We start from the raw sequence: 22,677 nt of genomic DNA on the forward strand, positions 1-22,677 counted from the left end.
AATGTTACATTACTTAATGACTACAGGAAAGAATGCATAGTGGTTACAGTAGGTAGCTAACTATATACTCTAAACATTTCAGGATCTACATGACTTGCAAATTTTAGAATCAACCCACCCAACTGAACTTGAGGTGGGGAAAAGACAGAAAAAAGAAATAAAGCATTAACCAGACAGACATAAACAACCAGAGAAATTGACAGAAGTGAGGACAAATCAGAGAGCAGAGTGACAGTGGAGACCCCTAGGGCTCCTGATTGGAGGAATGGGACGGGTGGCGCCGTCTCTCACTCACTTCTCTTCATCAAGCTTTTTCTTCATGATGTCCCTCCGCCACGCTGGCATGGATGCCAGGCGCGCCGCCTCCTCGTCCACCTGCAGGGGACAAAACACACAGGAGCCAACATCTGTCATAATGGGGCCCCACTGGTAACACTGTCCCTGCCCGTCTCCAACTCCACTACTACAGTCATCCCTTTAGCCTCCCAGGAACTGAGACTTTCCCATCCTTTCTTGTTTCTATGATGTAGCTCACAAAGGTGACACACCTGATGGGATTAAGCATAAATTAGATTAAGCATCAACTTAATCTCCAACACCACCCCAACATCAACATATGTGAAAATGGCACATTTCTATGTATTGTAGTAAAACAAGATACAGGAAGATAAGTATTTCCAATGATGTCGGTATGCATCATGGGATTTTAACCAATTATGAATAGGCATTGCCTACTAATTAATTGGTTGATGATGTCATTGGAAACACTTATCTTCCCCTATCTTTTTTACTACAAAACATAGAAACGTGTCATTTTCACATACATTGATGTTGAGGTGGTGCTGGAGATGAATATTGTATAGAGCAGACTAGGCTTCGAATACTATTTGAAATCATTTCAAATTTATTATCTGGGCTTGATTGAGCTTGCTTGGTGCAAGGTAACCAATAGAGTAGTTGCAAAACCCCGCCCATCTGGCACTCCAGACAGGATAAAGCATTTTCAAATAGTATTTGAACCCAGTATAAAGACCCTATCAGCCAGACTGCGGCATAGAGAGACACATTTTTAATCGACTTAAACCCAGTTCATTGCAGACAGGTTGTGGACCGTCCACGCACAGAGGCGTGTGCACACACTACCTGAAACTTGACCGACTCCCCTCTTTCAGGTCGTAATTGGAGGCGGGGCTGAGAGGAGCCATCTTGGATTTCTAATATTCACATAGCTACAGATCTATTACACCACACCCCCACATAGCATTTCACTGGCCCTAGCCAACAGTATCCTGGTAAGCTTATCTGTACACATTGCATGTTTAATGATTCCCCAGGGAATTATAAAATTTGTGTGTGGGGGGGGGTCATTTGATAGACATGCAAGGAAAGTGAGACAAAGCCAGTTTAATGTTACCAATACAACAGGAGAGCATCCATTCTAGATTGACATGGTTGGATACTAATTGCATCACATCAGAATAGGCGTTCAGCGCGCAATATCGGCTTGCATCCATTCAAACATGCATACCTGGAGGAGAAACTATTGCCGTTTAGGGGATGCAAGGAAATTCCTCTAATTACGTAAAAAAATATATTGTCATATTTAACTTGCAACGATCATCAAAATTGTTAAACTGTTTTAAAAAGAATTATAATAAATGCAACAGTTGGCAAATGGATGAAGTTACTCGTAACGTTAGCGGGGAAAAACAACAGGCACAATATAAACTCAACATGTAAAGTGTTGGTCCCCTGTTTCACGAGCTGAAATAAAAGATCCCAGAAACGTTCCATACGCACAAATAACTTATTTCTCTCCAATTTTGTTTACATCCCTATTAGTGAGGATTTCTCCTTTGCCAAGATAATACATCCACCTGACAGGTGTGGCATATCATGAAGCTGATTAAACAACATTCTCATTACACATGTGCACCTTGTGCTGGGGACAATAAAATAACACTATAAAATGTGCAGTTTTGTCACACAACACAATGCCACAGATGTCTCAAGTTTTGAGGGAGTGTGTAATTGGCATGCAGACTATAGAAATGTCCACCAGAGCTGTTGCCAGAGAATTGAATGTTCATTTCTCTACTATAAACTCCATTGTTGTTTTATAGAATTTGGCAGTACGTCCAACCGGCCTCACAACCGCAGACAACGTGTAACCATGCCAGCCCAGGACCTCCACATCCGGATTATTCACCTGCGGGATCGTCTGAGACCAGCCACCCGGACAGCTGATGAAACTGAGTTTGCACAACCAAAGAATTTCTGCACAAACTATCAGAAACAGTCTCAGGGACGCTCATCTGCGTGCTCGTCTTCCTCACCAGGGTCTTGGCCTGACTGCAGTTTGGCGTCGTAAACAGACTTCAGTGGGCCAGTGCTTACCTTCGATAGCCACTGGCATGCTGGAGAAGTGTGCTCTTCATGGATGAATCCTGGTTTCAACTCTACCGGGCAGATGGCAGACAGCATGTACGGCGTCGCGTGGGTGATAAATTTGTGGATGTCAACGTTGTGAACAGAGTGCCCCATGGTGGGGTTATGGTACGGGCAGGCATAAGCTACGGACAACGAACACAATTGCATTTTATCGATGGCAATTTGAATGCACAGAGATACCGTGACGAGATCCTAAGGCCCATTGTCATGCCATTAATCCGCTGCCATCACCTCATGTTGCGTTTCGATTTTTGTTCTGTGTAAATTGACAATCATTCTGTCAAAATTAATAATCAATATTTGGCTTGGGGGCCGGTGTTTGCGTTTATAAATTGCCTTAGATAATAGTCTGTTGGGTTTCCGGACATCTAGACAGTACCCTCAATCTCAACCATGTCTCCAGTATACAATCTTGACTCCATCCTGTACTCAAATCTATGTATAGACCTATCGCTATGGTTACCACGAGACGAGAGTGCCTCCCACCTCGGATTGATTGGCTTAAAGTAGATCAGAAGTCGTCCACTGTAAGGAGTAACCTCCTTGTGGCTTCAGTATAAGCCACCTCTCACTAGCATGACAGCAGGTGACAGTAAGAGGGTTACTAGCCCAGGGGGGGCGGAATTTAATCTGGACGACGAGAAAACGCTATGACAAAATGTGTCTTTGCTGCCATGGCTGTCTGTCGCAGTAGAGGAATAAATGTTGGTTGACAAATGTAGAAATACCCACATCGGCTGGCTCCCTTGTTGTGCATACTGGTGTAGTACTCTAGTAGGGCGAAAGGAAGCACAATTTGTTTTTTAAGCGCACTATACTCTTACTCAATTTAGGCTCATTGCATGGATCACATTATACTAGGCTAATTGGGAACGGGGAGCTTTGCATGACCTTTGAAAAGGCAGTAGAGAACCAATCATGAACAGGCTCTACAGGGGATTCTTGAAAAGTACGTTTTATGTTTCAGGCAGAAAGATTAGACCGTTGATCGCTAATGACAAAAGAACGTAAATGTCTGGGGGTAATTAAGGAGGGTGCTACATGTAGGTGCTACACATCGATCAGATAGATATATTTTGTGTAGAAAATACATGGTCCTCTGTCATGTAAAAAAAAAAAAAAAAAAAAAGAATTATAGCCGCTCTGCACATTACATTTCTATTTGGAACGTTTGGAATATTGCACCCCACTGAATAATACCCTGAAGTGGTCAGCTTCTTGTCACCTCATGAATCTGACTTTGACCTGCTCCTAAACAAAGCATACAAATGTCAAACAAATCAAACAAAAAGTTACTTACTCAAACTTTATTGATAGGAACTAATGATGTAACAAATGAAAAAGAAGAAAATACACATCTAAATGCAAAACAGTTTGAATAATAAATCATCAAAAAGTATAAACTGCAATATCTACATAAGTGCGAAGATACACTGTATATATTCTTACTCTACCCCATGCATCTTCAGCAATCTGAAGGATTTAAGAATGAAAATTAAATCGGCTGACCAAATCGTTTGCTGGTGTCTCAGCATGTGAAAGTGTTGATGCAAAACAATACCGTAACAAAAGCATAATTCATTTCCATTGAATACAAACCCTGCTATCATCAACATGCTCCTCACTGAAAGGTGTGCAATGTATACATCCCGATAAGGTCAAAGGCTGGGGTAAAAAGAGAGCATGTGAGCCATCGAGTAACACTTAAACCTAACACTGGAGACCTCCTGTACTTTCCTTGCCTTTGAGCTCATGCAACAACTAGTGAGTCAAGCATTATGTGTGAAACTGAGGACAAGGAATATATGGCCCTGATCTGGTTATCAATTTGTAGAAGCTAAAGTGATCATAATTCTTGAATATGAAGCCATTATTCATAATCAATAATTGTATATGCAAGAGTAGAGCTTGACAGTCAATTGTAACTGTAGAGTTCTAAGGGAATATTTGTCAAATCTATATAATGAGGCCAACCTACTGTATTTGTGTCTGCTTAATGATAGCATAGTGTATCTCATGTAGAAGTTTAACTAATAAAGGCGAAACAGCATACACCCTAAAAATGCACTAGTATAAATATCATTAGAATGACACTCGAGCATGCCAAGGGTGCAGTTTCCCAAGGGGGCACCTTGCCCAACTCTTCTCTACATTATGACATAAAAAAGAATCTGCATTATTCCTGTTTGATCGAATTATGTTACATACAGTAGGTTGCATTATGTCCAAATGGACTTGCTTAAGTATAACATGTTATATTACATTTGGATGAAAAACCACCTCACACACTACATTCTCCAACTTTAGGGCCTGTCTTTGGATATCAAAGACCTACTGTAGCAAACCAATAACAGATAAGAAACGTTAATAAAAAATATTTGTTCCAAAGACTAATTAGAATTCAGGGAGTCATTGCTGGTAGCGCATCTAGAGCACTCCCTCTTCTACTGTATCATTACATCTGATCGTTTTTTGCATATCAGTGGTTGACAAGACAAAGTGATTTGACTGCCGGACATCCAATCACAGGGTGGATGCTCCTTTCCTTACTGAAACCATGTCACAGTTCCTTATGTTATCTGAGGCCTCAAGGCTAAAACACAGATTAGCTCTCTCCCTAGCATGTTCCACATAGGAGGTTAGTTTCCTTGACACTTTCCCTCGTGGCTTTGTTGCCTGCTTTGTCCAAGCATGTTTAGCCTAACACTTTTGTGTAAAGAGTATTCCACATATCTTCTGCTTATCTCTGATGGTCAGATATCAAACAGTTCAGCTTCCTTTTCCTTCCAGAAGGCAAAGCTGCGCTCAATGTATCTGCTGATCTCCTCATTGCTGAACTCTTTCAGTTCGTAGATCAGTTTGATTGAGTCTTCATTGGGCTCTTCTTTGTGCAGAGGTTCATATACGGGTGTGACTATGGTGACTTGAAGTGGAGCAGGTGCAATGTCCTGCGTCACACACTTCCCTACACTCTGTACTGTGGTCTCAGTTGTCACAACCTGGTCTACTGAGTCTTGCAAAGCCTCCTGAACAGTATCCTGCCCAGTTTTCTGCGCTGAATCCTGCACAGAAGTCTGAACTGTGTCTTTTGGAACACTCTCTTGTGCTACACTTTCAGGCTTCACGGCATCCTGAATAGGCCCATTCGTTGGACTCGGCTCAGAAGTGTTAACATCTGCCTGAACAGTGTCCTCCACAGTGTCCTTCACTGCACTCTGCTCTGCATGGTTAATGCAGTCCTGAGCAGTAAGCTGGACACTATCCTGTACAGCAATCGAAGGCAAATACATGTTTGGTTCTGGGGCAGGCAACGGCTCCTGGACTGGCACTACCGACACCTCAGGAGCAATTGAAAGTAGCGAGGCGGTCATCATTCCTCCCCCATCCGCAGAATCACCAAAGTACTTTTGCTTAATGTCTTCAAAGCTGTCCGCCCAGTCCCGCTTCCCTTGCTCAATCTCCTCCATGACCTCACGGTGGAACTGGCGAATCAGCTCCCAGCTGTAGCTTCCGAGGCGGTCGAACATCTCGTAGCACAGTAGGTGGCGGAACTTCCGCTCGCTGCGAGACATGCTCATCTCTAGGAGTTGGAAGTAGCCCAGCATAAAGAGGTCTAGGGTCAGGGTCTCGTAGCTGACCGGTGCTCCATTAACGTGTGGCAGGAAATGCTCCGGCCAGTAGATCATCTGGGCCCGACTGAGCCGGCGGATCTGGCGAGTGGGCACCTGGCTCATGATGGTCCTCCAGTGGCCAATCAGGTTCCCTACCACTTGCCTGGACTTCATGAATAGGAGTGTCTTGTCATCCTCACTCGGTGTGTCTCCTTCCAGATCAGCGGTGAACCGGTTATATTCGTCCAGACCCACCCTTAGACTTCCCCGTTTGCCTGTGTACTTTGGCCTGTAGGACTCTGAGAGGGTGTACTTTCTCCAGTGTTCCAGGAACAAGAAGACGATCCGCTCCTTCCTCATCTCAATGCACTCTTGGACGTAGCTCATGTCCGTCTGCACCTCCAGACTCCGGGTCAGCTGCTCGTGGTTCAGTATAGGGTCTGTAGACAGAACCTGGTTGAACTGATCAGACTGAGGGATCACATCAGAAGACTGGTATGTAAGAGGAGCATGAGATGGCATGATTAGAGGTTCCTCCACCAGCGGCAGAGATTCCTGGACTGGAGAAAGGTCTCCATTGTTAGGGGACTGGAGGACCTCTGCTGGGGAACACGGGACCTCATCCTCCTCAATCGGTTCGGGGTGATAACTGGACTCGCTCACAACAGGGAGGGACCTCTTGCGCTTGTACACCCGGTTTGTTTTGTCGTCAGCAAACTGGAACTGGTTCTGAATCTCATAGTTGGCCTTCAGGTTCTTCACAGAGACGCCACACTGCTTGATCTCCTTCTCCACCTCCTCCCTAGTGGAGAACGACTGGGATCGTCCGATGACCCCAGTGGCAATGGACCCTGCTGGGGTCATCTGGCCCATCCTATTGTTACTCCCTTCCTCCTGAGCATATCCGGGAGATATCAAATCCAAGATGTCTATCGTCTTGCCTCCCAGGGTGGCCAGGAGAATAGCCATGCTCTTGAGTAGCGTTGAGATTTTGCTGCACCAAGCTGGTAGATCTTCCGCTTGCCCGTGAACTTGCTTGGGGTTGATGTAGAAGTGCTCCTGGTTGAGGGCGGCAGACACGGGAAGAAGTTGTTGAAGCTCTCGCTCCAACTCTTCCAGTTCCTTTTCCACCTCCGTCACCTTGTGCATGACCTGCAGGTTCTCGATTTGCTTCTCAATGCGGATGAGGTCATCCTCCATCATCAGCTCTCCAAAGGGGCCCAGGATGGCATTGTGGACATGAGAGTAGTGCCACTCCTGAGGCTGGTAGTGTCCACTGGCCGCAAACTAGATTAGAGTTCAAGGGACAGCAAAGAACAACAGAAAAGAGGGGGGAAGGGGGAAGTTCCTTCAGCTTGCACTTCCTGGTGTATTGTTAACACACGGCGCATGTTCATACTTCCTCGTCACACAGGATTTACATGGATTTAGTGGTGCAATGGCACTGCCTCAGTACAAGCTTCATAACTCCTAGATTAGCTGAGAGTCAGGGCACAGGCTACTCCTTTATGAAAGCAGGGTGGAAAAATCCTCTGCGCACAACTGCTGGCTGAATATGGTTGGGTGTATGGGTTCACTTTATTTGGAGGTCTGCTTTTAAACTGCTTATAATTCATTATTTAATAGTTTATTATATACTATTATAACGGTTTGTAAATCATTCAATATCATTTGTATATGTATAAATAAATTATGATAAATTATGATAGAGAGGATCAGGCTCATGCATGTATATGGTTAACAAAATATGTAATTAATGGTTATAAGCAGTTTATAAGCAGACCTTGACATAGAATGTTCAAGTTTTATGTCATGATAAAAAAAAGTTCCCTTTCTGTTTTGATCATTGGGGCAAATGAAATATACTCCTAGTTAGTATTTCATTATAATTGTGTGTGAACAGGGTTGTTTTAAAAATCCCTATTGGTTTTATAGGGAGTTTTAATTGGCTTATCCATAGCAAAAAAGAAACCCAGAGAAGCATCCTCAAAGAAGTAGATAACGTGGAGTGTATGGATGGACATGGGGATAGTGTGAATAGGCCTTGCATCACACCACTGAATCAGCATGTAACGACTTAGAGCTGCACTGCTCCATCTCCAAGTACTAGCCACACTGTGAAGCCATCAGCCAGATCCTACTGCATGTCAGGCTTTTAAACGGGCTAGAACTGGAATGGGCACCGTAGCCTGTAAGTATCCATTTCACCACACTCTGCAGGGCCTGGGTTCAGCACAAAAGTCAAGTAAAATAAAAAATGCATGCATTTGTTGTGACCCATGAACTCAATATATCAAAGCAGGAATATACAGTATCTGCATGGCCTGATGGAAGGGCGACAAACAATCAGATTCAGCATAATTTAGATTGTACTTATAAATTCGGAAATGGTTACGTCAGCATACAATGTATGGGTTCTTCATCGACTTAAAAAGAATGAAGGCACCTGTCACTATATTAGTACAGTAGTCAATGCCCACCATCTTGGATGGAACAGGTACTGACTTAAGTATCTGAAATCATATTTAATGTTCCAGTCAAAACAAAGCAATCTGATAGTGATATGTTTAAATAAAATATAGATTATATAAATTAACAAACACCTACAGTACCATTCAAAAGTTTGGACACACCTACTCATTACAGGGTGTTTCTTTATTTTGACTATTTTCTACATTGTAGAATAATAGTGAAGACATCAAGACTATGAAATAACACATATGGAATCATGTAGCAACCAAAAAAGTGTTCAACAAATCAAAATATATTTTAAGATTCTTCAAAGTAGCCACCCTTTGCCTTGATGACATCTTTGCACACTCTTGGCATTCTCTCAACCAGCTTCATAAGGAATGCTTTTCCAACAGTCTTGACTTCACTCTGCGGTCCAACTCATCCCAAACCATCTCAATTGGGTTGAGTTCGGGTGATTGTGGAGGCCAGGTCATCTGATGCAGCACTCCATCACTCTCCTTCTTGGTCAAATAGCCCTTACACAGCATGGAGGTGTTTTGGGTCATTGTCCTGTTGAAAAACAAATGCTAGTCCCACTAAAAGCAAACCAGATGGGATGGCGTATCACTGCAGAATGCTGTGGTAGCCATGCTGGTTAAGTGTGCCTTGAATTCTAAATAAATCACTGACAGTGTCACCAGCAAAGCACCATCACACCTCCTCCATTCATGGTGGGAACCACACATGCAGAGATCATCCGTTCACCTACTCTGCATCTCACAAAGACACAATGGTTGGAACAAAAAATCTAAAATTTGGACTCAGACCAAAAGGACAGATTTCCATCGGTCTAATGTCCATTGCTAGTGTTTCTTGGTCCAAGCAAGTCTATTCTACTTATTGGTGTCCTTTAATACTGGTTTCTTTGCAGCAATTCGACCATGAAGGCCTGATTCACGCTGTCTCCTCTGAACAGTTGATGTTGAGATGTGTCTGTTACTTGAACTCTGGGAAGCATTTATGTGGGCTGCAATTTCTGAGGCTGGTAACTCTAATGAACTTATCCTCTGCAGCAAAGGTAACTCTGTGTCTTCCTTTCCTGTAGCAGTCCTCATGAGAGCCAGTTTCATCATAGCACTTGAAGGTTTTTGCGACTGCACTTGAAGACACTTTAAAAGTTCTTGAAATTTCCCAGATTGACTGACCTTCATGTCTTGATGGACTGTTGGTTTTCTTTGCTTATTTGAGCAATTCTTGCCATAATATGGACTTGCTCTTTTACCAAATAGGGCTGTCTTCTGGCTCAAACGCATTAAGGAAAGAAATTCCACAAATGATCTTTTAACAAGGCACACCTGTTAATTGAAATGCATTCCAGGTGACTACCTCATGAAGATGGTTGAGAGAATGCCAAGAGCGTGCAAAGCTGTCATCAAGGCAAAGGGTGGCTACTTTGAAGAATCTCACATTTTTTAAATATATTTTGATTTGTTTAACACTTTTTTGGTTACTACATGATTCCATGTGTTATTTCATAGTGATGTTTTCACTATTATTCAACAATGTAGAAAATAGTCCAAATAAAGAAAAACTAGAATGAGTAGGTGTGTCCAAACTTTTGACTGGTATTGTCTGTTGCAAATGTCCTATTATCAATAGTTCTAAAAGAGGGACAAGAGCAAAGAATCCCTCAAACTGCTTTAGGGACATTCGCCATGGGGAATACATGCACAGTTCTAACATGTCAATCAATTATTCATGTTTTTAATTGTATTATGATACAACTGCTGCCATTGTGAAGAATCATTTATGTTCAAGCTCCCACAGGTAATAGTAGCCAATAGTAAGGGCACAGGTACTAGTACCAAGCAGCCAGGAAGACCAGAGACTTCGACTACACATACTAACTTATTGACCCATAACAAGACTTAAAACATAACCTCTGAAAAGGATTGTTGTTCATCTAATCACAAAACATGTAACAGTGCCTTCGGAAAGAATTCAGACCCCTTGACTTTTTAAGTTACAGCCTTATTCTAACATTGATTAAATAACAAGAAATCCTCAGCAATCTACACACAATACCCCATATTGACAAAGCGAAAACAAGTTTTTAGACTTAAAAAAACAAACAGAAATACCTTATTTACATAAGCATGAGACTCGAAATTGAGCTCATGTGCATCCTGTTTCCATTGATCATCCTTAAGATGTTTCTACAACTTGACTGGAGTCCACCTGTGGTAAATTCAATTGATTGGACATGATGTGGAAAGGCACACACCTGTCTATATAAGGTCCCACAGTTGACAGTGCATGTCAGAGCAAAAACCAAGCCATGAGGTCGAAGGAATTGTCCATAGAGCTCAGAGACAGGATTGTGTCGCAGCACAGATCTGGCGAAGGGTACCAAAAAATGTCTGCAGCATTGAAGGTCCCCAAGAACACAGTGGCCTCCATAATTCTTAAATGGAAGAAGTTTAGAATCACCAAGACTTTTCCTAGAGCTGGCCGCCCGGCCAAACTGAGCAATTGGTGGAGAAGGGCCTTGGTCAGTGAGGTGACCAAGAACCCGATGGTCACTCTGACAGAGCTCTAGAGTTCCTCTGTGGAGATGGGAGAACCTTGCAGAAGGACAACCATCTCTGCAGCACTCCACCAAATCAGGCCTTTATGGTAGAGTGGCCAGACGGAAGCCACTCCTCAGTAAAGGCACATGACAGCCCGCTTGGAGTTTGCCAAAAGGCACCTAAAGACTCACCGACATTGAGAAACAAGATTGGTCTGATGAAACCAAGATTTAATTATTTGGCCTGAATGACAAGCGTCACGTCTGGAAAAAACCTGGCAACATCCCTACAGTGAAGCATGGTGGTGGCAGCATTATGCTGTGGGGATGTTTTTCAGCGGAAGGGACTGGGATACTAGTCAGGATCGAGGAAAAGATGAACGGAGCAATGTACAGCGATATCCTTGATGAAAACCTGCTCCAGAGCGCTCAGGACCTCAGACTGGGGCAAAGGTTCACCTTCCAACAGGACAATGACCCTAAGCACACAGCCAAAACAACGCAGAAGTGGCTTGGGGACAACTCTCTGTATGTCCTTGAGTGGCCCAGCCAGAACCCAGACTTGAACCCAATCGAACAGCTCTGGAGAGACCTGAAATTAGCTTTGCAGCAACGCTCCGCATCCAACCTGACAGAGCTTGAGAGGATCTGCAGAGAAGAATGGGAGAAAATCCCCAAATACAGGTGTGTCAAGCTTGTAGCGCCATACCCAAGAAGACTCGAGGCTGTAATCGCTTCAACAAAGTACTGAGTAAAGGGTCTGAATAATTATGTATATGTAATAGTTCCGTTTTTTATTTGTAACACATTTGCAAACATAAAAAAAATAAAAATGTTGCTTTGTCATTATGGGGTATTGTGTGTAGATTGATGAGAGGAAATAAAAAATTAATAAAAAATTAGAATAAGGCTTTAAAGTAACAAAATATGAAAAATGTCAAGGAGTTTGAATACTTTCCGAAGGCACTGTATATTAAAACTTAAAAGTAATGACTGAAAGTAGACTGCTCGTGTAGAAGTCCTCAAACCATCTGACTACAACCTGCCTACTTCTAAACAGATTATAAAATTAACAATCAATTCAGATTATAAACTCAACCATCAGATACTGCAACACCGATAAAACATCAGAAGCACTACAACTATAATGTTCTTACTCAAACCAAATTTAGCTCCCTTTAAGGAATATAATTCATATACTATATTCTGACATGCAGTGATGGCCATATCAAGCTCTTTCAAAAGACACAGCAAAGGCTTGAGCATGCGTTCAAACAAAACCAACCCACCAAAATCGCACACCAACCCACATTTCAGCCATCCTCCTTGTGCTTTCAATCCCTTTTAACCACGTTTGACCGTGGTATTCCCCCGAGCACCAGTTCTGTGACAGCAGCACAAAAAGGAGAGCTGAAACTGCGAATCTTTCTCATCACACTTGGACTTCTATCTTTCTCTCACACCCCCTCCATTTAAGCCTACCTTGCGTTTGTGTTCTTCCTCCTCCTGCATCTTGACCTGGAGCTTGCGCACCATCACCTGCCTCTTCCACTCGGGGATGGCCCGGCCCTGCTCATCGTGTGTGGGCACTAGGGCCTCCACGTCCGCCAGGCTACCCTTCCGGGTCTGGCCCATCAGGCTAGATGCCGACGCTGCTCCGCTGCCATTCCCATTGAGGAGCTGCTCGCTGCTCTGAGAGGTGGAGAGGGTCCGGGGCGTGCCGGTGCCAACCGGGCTGGGGGTGGTGGGTGGCGAAGTGGCGCTGGCAGCAGGGGGCGGGGACATGGGCTTGGCTGATGGCGGGCTGACCGTGCGGGTCGGAGGCGGGGACGTAGGGCTCTCTCCCTGGAGGATGGAAGGAGTATAAAGTCAAACTGGAATTTGTCCATGGCTTAAACTACATGGGCTCAGTTACAATATACATACACTTCATAGAATCTACAACATTGAAACTCCCCTATGTACAGCGCCTTTGGAACGTATTCAGACCCCTTGACGTTTTCCACATTTTGTTAGGTTACAACCTAATTCTAAAATGGATTAAATAAAACATTTTCCTCAGCAATCTACACACAATACTTTTTGCAAATAAAAATACATTTAAAAATACCTTATTTACATAAGTAATCAGACCTTTTGCTGTGAGACTCGAAATTGAGCTCAGGTGCATCCTGTTTCCATTGATCATCCTTGAGATGTTTCTACAACTTGATTGGAGTCCACCTGTGGTAAATTCAATTGATTGGACATGATTTGGAAAGGCACACACCTGTCTATATAAGGTCCCACAGCTGACAGTGCATGTCAGAGCAAAAACCTAGCCATGAGGTTGAAGGAATTGTCCATAGAGCTCAGAGGCAGGATTCTGTCGAAGATCTGGCAAAGGGTACCAAAAAAGTTCTGCAGCATTGAAGTTCCCCAAAAACACAGTGGCCTCCATCATTCTTAAATGGAAGAAGTTTGGAACCACCAAAACTCTTCCTAGAGCTGGCCGCCCGACCAAACTGAGCAATCGGGGGAGAAGGGCCTTGGTCAGGGAGGTGACCAAGAACCCGATGGTCACTCTGACAGAGCACTAAAGTTCCTCTGTGGAGATGGGAGAATCTTCCAGAAGGACAACCATCTCTGCAGCACTTCACCAATCAGGCCTTTATGTTAGAGTAGCCAGACGGAAGCCACTCCTCAGTAAAGGCACATGACAGCCCACTTGGAGTTTGCCAAAAGGCACCTAAAGATTCCCAGACCATGAGGAACAAGATTCTCTGGTCTGATGAAACCAAGATTGAACTCTTTGGCCTGAATGCCAAGCGTCACATCTGGAGGAAACCTGGGACCATCCCTACGGTGAAGCATGGTGGCAGCATCATGCTGTGGGGATGTTTTTCAGCGGCAGGGACTGGGAGACTAGTCAGGATCGAGGGAAAGATGAACGGAGCAAAGTACAGAGATCCTTGATGAAAACCTGCTCCAGAGTGTTCAGGACCTCAGACTGGGCTGAAAGTTCACCTTCCAACAGGACAACGACCCTAAGCACACAGCCAAGACAACGCAGGAGTGGCTTCGGGACAAGACTCTGAATGTCCTTGAGTGGCCCAGCCAAAGCCCGGAATTGAACCTGATCGAATAACTCTGGAGAGACCTGAAAATAGCTGTTCAGCAATGCTCCTCATCCAACCTGACAGAGCTTGAGAGGATCTGCAGAGAAGAATGGGAGAAACTCCCCAAATACAGGTGTGCCAAGCTTGTAGCGTCATACCCAAGAAGACTCGATGCTGTAATTGCTTGTAATTGCTGCCAAAGGTGCTTCAACAAAGTACTGAGTAAAGGGTCTGAATACTTTTGTAATTGTGATAGTTAAAAAAAAAAATATATATATATATATATATATATATATATATATATATATATATAACCAAACATTTCTAAAAACCTGTTTTTGCTTTGTCATTATGGGGTATTGTGTGTAGACTGATGAGGTAAAAAAAACGTACATTTTGGAATAAGGCTGTAACGCAACAAAATTTGGGGAAAAATCAAGGGGTCTGAATACTTTCCGAAGGCACTGTATTTATTTGGACAGCGAAGCTAAAATATTAAATTTGGCTCTATACTCCAGTATTTTGGATTTGAGATGAAATGTTTTATATGAGGCGACAGTACAGAATGTCACTTTTTATTTGACGGTATTTTCATACATATGTTTTACCGTTTAGAAATGAAAGCACTTTATGTATCTAGTCCCCCCATTTGAAGGTATCATTAGTATTTGGAAAAATTTACTTAGTGTATTACAGTATTCAAAAGTTTCATATTCCTAGTACGCAATGACCACATCAAGCTTGCTTGTAACTCTACAAACTTGTTGGATGCATTTGCAGTTTGTTTTGGTTGTGTTATAAATTTACCCTCACACACCACCACACTTTATATACCAGGGTTGGCTGGCCTTCTCTAGTCAATCGTAGGCTCAGTCACTGGTATACTTTCATTTAGAAAGCCATTTTGGGGACTCTATCATTTTATTTGGCCATTTGTATTGTTCAGAAATGTGGTGGGTACTCTCTTCTTTCGCAGGACTTTATCCTGCTAACTGTTCCATATGTCCGAACTGAATTTGGTAAAAGGGCTTTTACGTCCTCTGCGCCATCGGTTTGGAACGCCTTACAAAATACTTTTAAACTTGAAGAACTTGTCCTGATTGGTGTTTTTAAATCATTGATGAAGGATTTTGAGGCTGATTCCCTGACCTGTCAATGTTTTTAATTTGCTGTTTTTGTTATACTCTTGTGAATTCTATGGTTTTTTACTAGATTACCTGTAGTTTTTCATGTCTGTCTGTAAACATCAAAAGGTTGGTCATTGAAACAATATTTCTAACGTAAATAATGTGGGAAATGGTTGGTGGGGCTCTAAATAATAATCATGTCAAATAAGTTGTTGTTTTGTGATATAATAAGAACTGTATAACCAAATAATGGTAACTCTACAAATGTATTTGTCCCAGTTATCAGATTTACCTCTAAATGCTGTGGAACTTATATGATTAAATATGAAACTATTTGTGAGAAGATGAAATGTGATTTTAGCCTTCTAAATGAGACTTGTCTTTCATGTAAAGTTTTACCCAGTCAGTAAACACGCACATGTGAGCACAGACATTATGACAAAAGCAGGGAACGCCCTTTTTCTCCAAGTGTTTCTAAAAGGACTCCTAATGAAATTTACATTAGACCAGAGAACGTGAGGATCATCCACTCGTTTGAAATGGTGGGAATTGTAATCTCTAGAAACCAAAACATGCTGGTTTGCTGCCAGTGTGGACAGTGGTCTTAGCTGTACCCTGAATAATCAACCATTTAGACCAGTATACGGACGGTAAGCCGGACGTCACAAATGGTTTAAAGCTAAAGACTCGTATACGTGCAGCGCGATCTGAACACGTTACGAAAGGGTTTAGACTACAATACCAGAAAATGGCAAGACCCTCTGAAACTCTCTCTCGAAGAAGAAGAAGAAGAAGACTACACAGGGACATATAGTCTGCATGTCACGCCCTGACCTTAGAGAGCCTTTTTATTTCTCTATTTGGTTAGGTCAGGGTGTGATTAGGGTGGGCATTCTAGGTTTTCTGTTTCTATGTTGGTGTGTTTGATTCCCAATCGGAGGCAGCTGTCTATCGTTGTCTCTGATTGGGAATCAGATATAAGTTGTCAGTTTCCTTTTGGGTTTTGTGGGATCTTGTCTTTGTTTGTTGCTTTCTGCAGGACTAGCTTTATGTTCGGTTTGTGTTCATTGTTTTTTCCCGGTGTTACGTTTTCAAATAAAGAGAGAATGTATCCCTAGCACGCTGCACCTTGGTCCGGTCATTTATCATCCGATGACGAGAGTAACACTGCAGCTGTTTATGCACGGTTAGCCTAGGAAACTCGACCAAAGACGAAGAACAATTTCCTCTCACCACTATAGGTGGGTATCTATTCTAAACTAACAGAGCGAAGGACAAGGACTGCTAAACACCACGTGGTACACCTCTGGAAGATCCGTTATAACAGACACTCCGAGACCAAGAGGCTACGACTACAAAAGACATGATCTCTGGTGGACAACCAGAGACTTACATAGAGACTTTCTGTCGACTGACTCCAGGCGCTTTCAACAGGGCGAGACGACAAAGACATACAAGCGTAAATATGTACCTTGCATTTCTAAATCCGAATGAGCAGTGCTAAATATCCATACTTACAATGAGCGTCTCTCCTCCTCCCGCACTTTCTTCCACCCCCTTTCATTGCGTAACAAGCTGTCATATCGGGTTAGTCCAATAGGGACTTTTCATTGCATCATGTTAATAATCAGTGTATAATCTATCCTGTGTGTGTTATGTATGTATGTTCTATTGTTTATTTTTTGTTTCCCCCCCCCCGTTTTCTCCCCAATTGGTAGTTGCCGTCTTGTCTCATCGCTGCAACTCCCATACGGACTCAGAAGAGGCGAAGGTCGAGAGCCATGCGTCCTCTGAAACACAACCCAACCCAACCAAGCCGCACTGTTTCTTGACACAATGCCCACTTAACCCGGAAGCCAGCCACACCAATGTGTCAGAGGAAACACCTGGCGACAGTGTCAGCATGCACTGCCCCGGACCGCCACAGGAGTCGCTAATGCGCAGTGGGACAAGGACATCCCTGCCGGCCAAACCCTCCCCTAACCCGGACGACGCTGGGCCAATTGTGTGCCGCTCCATGGGTCTCCCGGTCGCGACCGGCTGCAACAGAACCTGGACTCGAACCCAGAATCTCTAGTGGAACAGCTAGCATTGCGATGCAGTGCCTTAGACCACCGCGCCACTCGGGAGTCCATGTTTATGCATTTCTGTGTGATTATTTCATTAGTTAGTAAATAAATAAGCCAATTTGTGTAAGCTGATTCATCATGGAGAATAGGGTTCGTGCAGATTTAACGGATTATTCGACGTTCAGAATGAGACTGTTGAGGTAAATAAGAATGAATGAATTGACTGTGACTGATGTAAGAGATATTATATCTTTAGAGTTTAGTCAGGGAGATAGTAACTCGTTAAATAACTTTTCCCATGGTGCCCAAAGATCACGAATTGTTACATGATTAATTTAATCATCGTAATAATTAAACAGTTAATGGATTTGATAAAATAACTGTCAAACACAATGATGTCACGGATCCCCCCGGCACTGCTCCTCATTCTGTTCACCAGTTCCGGAGGTCTACGTCACCAGCTTTCTAGGGTTCACTATCATCAACCCAGGACTGTCTTGTCTGATTACACACACCTGGTTCCCATTTCCCCTGATTAGTATGTTATATATGTGCCCTCTGTTCCCTCTGTCTTTGTCGGTTATTGTTCCCATGTCCGTTGGTCGTGTGAGTACCTATGCGTTGGTGCAGCTGTTATGCTGCGTGCTACATATAGTGTGTATTACGGAGATCATCCCGTGTCGTCCAACGAGGTTTACCCTCGCTCTTTTGTTTGGGTACAGCCCAGTGTTTTGTATACGTGTTTGTTTTGGGTGTATTAAAAACTGCTATTGTATATTCCTGTGCCTGTCTCCAAATCCTTTATACCAGCATGACAAATGATAGCAACGTCACAACACTAGTTTATCCAAATACATTTCATGAATATCACAATGCATTGATCCAGAAGTTGAAGTCAACACTATTGGTTTCTGATGCAGCGGGAATCATTTAGTCACTTGTCAGTACACTTGTAAAGGATATTATATAAAACATCATTATACACAGTACCAGTCAAAAGTTTGGACACACCTACTCGCTCAAGGGTTTTTCTTGAATGAAAAAATGAAATAACACATACGGAATCATGTAACCAAAGAAGTGTTCAACATATCAAAATATATTTTAGATTCTTCACCCTTTGCCTTGACGACAGCTTTGCACACTCTTAGCCTTCTCTCAACCAGCTTCATAAGGAGTGCTTTTCCAACAGTCTTGAAGGAGTTCCCACATATGCTGAGCACTTGTTGGCTGCTTTTCCTTCACTCTGCGGTCCAACTCATCCCAAATCATCTCAATTGGGTTGAGGTCGGGTGATTGTGGAGGCCAGGTCATCTGATGCAGCTCTCCTTCTTGGTCAAATAGCCTTACACAGCCTGAAGGTGTGTTGGGTCATTGTCCGGTTGAAAAACAAATGATAGTCCCACTAAGCAAACCAGATGCAATGACATATCGCTGCAAAATACTGTGGTAGCCATGCTGGTTAGGTGTGCCTTGAATTCTAAATAAATCACAGACCGTGTCACCAGCAAAGCACCACCACACCTCCTCCATGCTTCACGGTGGGAACCGCACATGCAGAGATTATCCGTTCACCTACTCTTCATCTCACAAAGACACAGAGGTTGGAACCAACCATCTCAAATCTGGACTCATCAGACCTAAGGACAGATCTCCATCGGTCTAATTTCCATTGCTTGTGTTTCTTGGCCCAAACAAGTATCTTCTACTTATTGGTGTCCTTTAGTACTGGTTTCTTTGCAGCAATTCGACCATAAAGGCCTAATTCACGCAGTCTCCTCTGAACAGTTGATGTTGAGATGTGTCTGTTACTTGAACTCTGGGAAGCATTTATTTGGGCTGCAAACTGATTGGCTCAAACGCATTAAGAAAGAAATTCCATAAATTAACTTTTAACAGGGCACATCTGTTAATTGAAATGCATTCCAGGTGACTACCTCATGAAGCTGGTTGAGAGAATGCCAAGAGTGTGCAAAGCTGTCATCAAGGCCAACGGGTGGCTACTTTGAAGAATCTCAAATATATTTAGATTTTTTTTAAACACTTTTTTGGTTACTACATGATTCCATATGTGTTATTTCATAGTTTATGTCTTCACAATTACCGGTATTCTACAATGTAGAAAATGAGTAGGTGTGTACAAACTTTTGAGAGGCAGCAATATCTATACCACAATGCAGTTGTGAACATACTAGGTATTCTATATTATACTAAAACATCAGTCTAACTGAATATGGATGTTGGTTGAATGTTCCAGGCAGGTTCCAGAATGTTCTTCAGCTGGTGCACCTCTTCTACTGTTGGGTAATGTCAGCTGGTTTAGCAGGCTTTGGCGCTGTGGCAATGTTGGCAGGGTTTGGGGAGCTGTGAGTCTGGCTGCTTGTTGACAACAGTCTGTTATTTTCTGCACTCCACAACCAGGTGGATAAGCGTCTCCCTGAAGTGGTGGGTTCTGGGCTTGTGCACTTTCTTCACCACCCACTTCTTTGACCTCTTGCAGAATAATTGTTTGTACTGTAAGTATCCTGGAAAGACATGACGACTGATCATGAGGATGTATAATCATAAAATAAACCATGTTAATCTGTAAACAAAACATGGAACAGTAGACTGGTATGTGTTTTGTTACACTCAAATAATGGGGCTTTGAGATGGGCTGCTAACAGATGTGAAAAGTTTGAGGGGGGCTTGACATGTAGACAGTCTAGTTGTGTATTGTTGTGTATGAGCACCTACAGTTGTGCTGTTGAGTAGACAAGCACTGCCAACAATGGAGTGAATAGGCTAGAAGAGTATACTAACAACCCCTCTCAAAGAACTGACTACAAGGGTGTGACAAGTTTGAGGAGCACTTGGCTTGTAGACAGTTTAGTGTATTGGTGATTTTGTTTTCTCAAGAGGGTATTTGTGCTTTCATAAATGCCTTTGGCCGTCCTGGCTTGTTTCCGAGTCAGATGATGTTGAGCTTGTTCCCGGCTGAAAGCTTTCATCCAATGGGTCTACGGGCTCTGTACTACTAAAGCTGGTGTTAAGTTCATCGTCATCAGTAGCAGGGTTAGCCTGTAGGACACACAGTAGTCAGTGATTAGTCAAAATTGTACTACTTTGTCCCCATCAATACCCACGCGCCTTACGTCAATAGATCATGCATATTAACCCCCCCCCCCAACAGACACCAGTGAGTCACACACACCTAATATCTCCATTTTCCATTTTCAAACATGAACAATCAGCTAAGCCGCCATAATATAGAGAAAACTACAGTCGAAGTTGTAGCTTCTATAACAACAAGACACAGAACATGTTTATGCCTAGCTCCAGTATATGTATTTGCTCATCATGGAGTCATGGAAAAATCTAGCAAAAGTGACTTACAATAGTTCCTGGTGCTGAGCTTGATGTTGATGCTGCTGCAGATGGGATCGGGCTCTATAAACACATAATCACGTTAGCCTCTGTGGTAGTTAGATCGCTAGGTAGTTAACGGTTAGATACAGTCCAGTAGGCTGTAGCTAGCTAAATTAACCTAATGAAGCTCACAATGCAACATTTCAAATCACGTCGCCAGATAACAGCTGGCTATTTACATTGATTTACTTTGGAATGTTTAGCCAGTGTATTATGAAAGCTAGCTAGCTAGATTTTGGTTTAGATAAACAAATGTAGTTCGCTAGCTAGTTAGCTAGGTAACGTTAGCTACCTTTACCTCAGCTTGACTTCTTTTCTGCTGCACTGATGTTGGCTGATCGCATGCCTTCCTCTTTGAAGTGAAGGGGAAAACCAATGGAAAAGCATCACTTTAACGGTCGACCAGAATCAGTTTCGAAATCCTCTGGCTGGAAGTGCTGGCTACAAACACAGACATTTTGATATTTCTGCACGTCCTGAAATCGCTACGAACTCTGGATATTGTGGTTTGCTAACAACCAGAACATGTAGACGGCCTGTTAAAACCAGTGAGATGCAGAAACGCTCGTATTTGCGTGTTGCAATTTTTATGACACACATGATATGTTAATAACATATTAAATGGACATATGGTGAAATAGAGCAGCAGGGAAATTTCCCTTTAAGTTTACAAAAATATTGTTGAAAATTACATTTCAACTTATTTTCGAAGAAATAGAGAATTATTTAAGAAAAGTGAAAGGGTACCAATATATTTGACCGGTACTGTATGTATGAAAATACCCTAAAATAAAAAGGTGACATTCTGTTCTGTCTACTCAAAAAAATATTTGATCTCAAATCCAAAATGCTGGAGTATAGAGCCAAATAAAACATTTTAGCTTCACTGTCCAAATAAATACTTAGGGGAGTACATTTGAAATGAGCCAGAGTGCTTATAGAATAACTGGAGAACCTAACACGTTGCTTTGATGTGTCACACGGCAATTAAGAAGACAAGACAATGCCCACACAGAGCGCCACTAGTATTGGATTGCTTATTGTGTTCGCTGAGTGGACGCTTTGGGCTGACTCCGTGTTATGCAACCAAGCATGGGGGTGGAGGCCAGGCCAGCTCTGCTACCAGGAGGAGAACAATGGCTCGAGTCAGGTCACAGAGTTTTAGACTTCCTCAATTCTTTTCCACAGTAGCAGAGTGCAGTCAGCAGCATTAAAAGCCACCATTCAGTGACATGTTTGTTCAGCCATCAGTGAGTCATCATTTGACCATGTGTTAAATGATCATATTGTGATATGTGCAAATGGCTGAGGTCACTGTCTGGTTAGTCACAAAAGGGACAATGGTCACACTGTACAGTACACACAGAGTGTATGTTGATCATGTGAAATGCGAGCGGGTCTCATGTTGCAGAGTGTGTCTAGTCACTTCAATGAGGTTTCACAGGTCAATCGACAGTGTGCACTCAATCTGGGGTCCTATACTACAGTATTTACTCAAATCAAGTTTATTTTTATATAGCCCTTCGTACATCAGCTAATATCTCGAAGTGCTGTACAGAAACCCAGCCTAAAACCCCAAACAGCAAGCAATGCAGGTGTAGAAGCACGGTGGCTAGGAAAAACTCCCTAGAAAGGCCAAAACCTAGGAAGAAACCTAGAGAGGAACCAGGCTATGGCAATTTACTGTAGTATGCTGTAGTATTTACAGTTAACTATAGTATAAATACTGTAGTAAAAGGAAACGGTAGTATATACTATAGTAATCAGAACAGGGCTCCGGGCAGCCGAGCGGAAATGGAGGAAAACTCGCCTCCCTGCGGACCTGGCATCCTTTCACTCCCTCCTCTCTACATTCTCCTCTTCTGTCTCTGCTGCTAAAGCCAATTTCTA

The 22,677-nt window shown here is 42.8% G+C and overlaps 2 protein-coding genes and 1 long non-coding RNA gene across 4 annotated transcripts in view; all 3 read right to left on the reverse strand.

Moving 5' to 3' along the window:
- espn (espin) overlaps window positions 1-22,677 on the reverse strand; it is a 114,560-nt gene that overhangs the window by 3,372 nt on the left and 88,511 nt on the right. Inside the window, exons 11-12 of the mRNA XM_071371544.1 lie at window positions 12,568-12,930; window positions 294-375 (exon numbers count right to left, since the gene is read on the reverse strand). Coding sequence (XP_071227645.1) covers window positions 294-375; window positions 12,568-12,930 — 445 coding nt within the window. The remainder of the gene's footprint in view (window positions 1-293; window positions 376-12,567; window positions 12,931-22,677) is intronic.
- Window positions 3,789-9,727, reverse strand: LOC139557389 (espin-like protein). The gene is made up of 2 exons (XM_071372139.1): window positions 9,722-9,727; window positions 3,789-7,349 (listed from the first exon to the last, which is right to left on the reverse strand). Exons 1-2 carry the CDS (start codon window positions 9,725-9,727, stop codon window positions 5,205-5,207), a joined length of 2,151 nt encoding a protein of 716 aa, XP_071228240.1. The 3' UTR covers window positions 3,789-5,204.
- LOC139557139 (uncharacterized) lies at window positions 18,163-21,414 on the reverse strand. Of its 2 annotated transcripts, XR_011671342.1 has the most exons (4): window positions 21,086-21,414; window positions 20,755-20,808; window positions 20,303-20,439; window positions 18,163-19,904 (listed from the first exon to the last, which is right to left on the reverse strand). It is a non-coding gene; the product is annotated as an uncharacterized lncRNA (long non-coding RNA). The 2 variants fall into 2 exon arrangements; XR_011671341.1 differs by having other exon boundaries at window positions 18,163-20,439.

This window comes from Salvelinus alpinus, chromosome 28 (assembly GCF_045679555.1).
Source record: "Salvelinus alpinus chromosome 28, SLU_Salpinus.1, whole genome shotgun sequence".
Classification (NCBI taxonomy): Eukaryota; Metazoa; Chordata; class Actinopteri; order Salmoniformes; family Salmonidae; genus Salvelinus; species Salvelinus alpinus.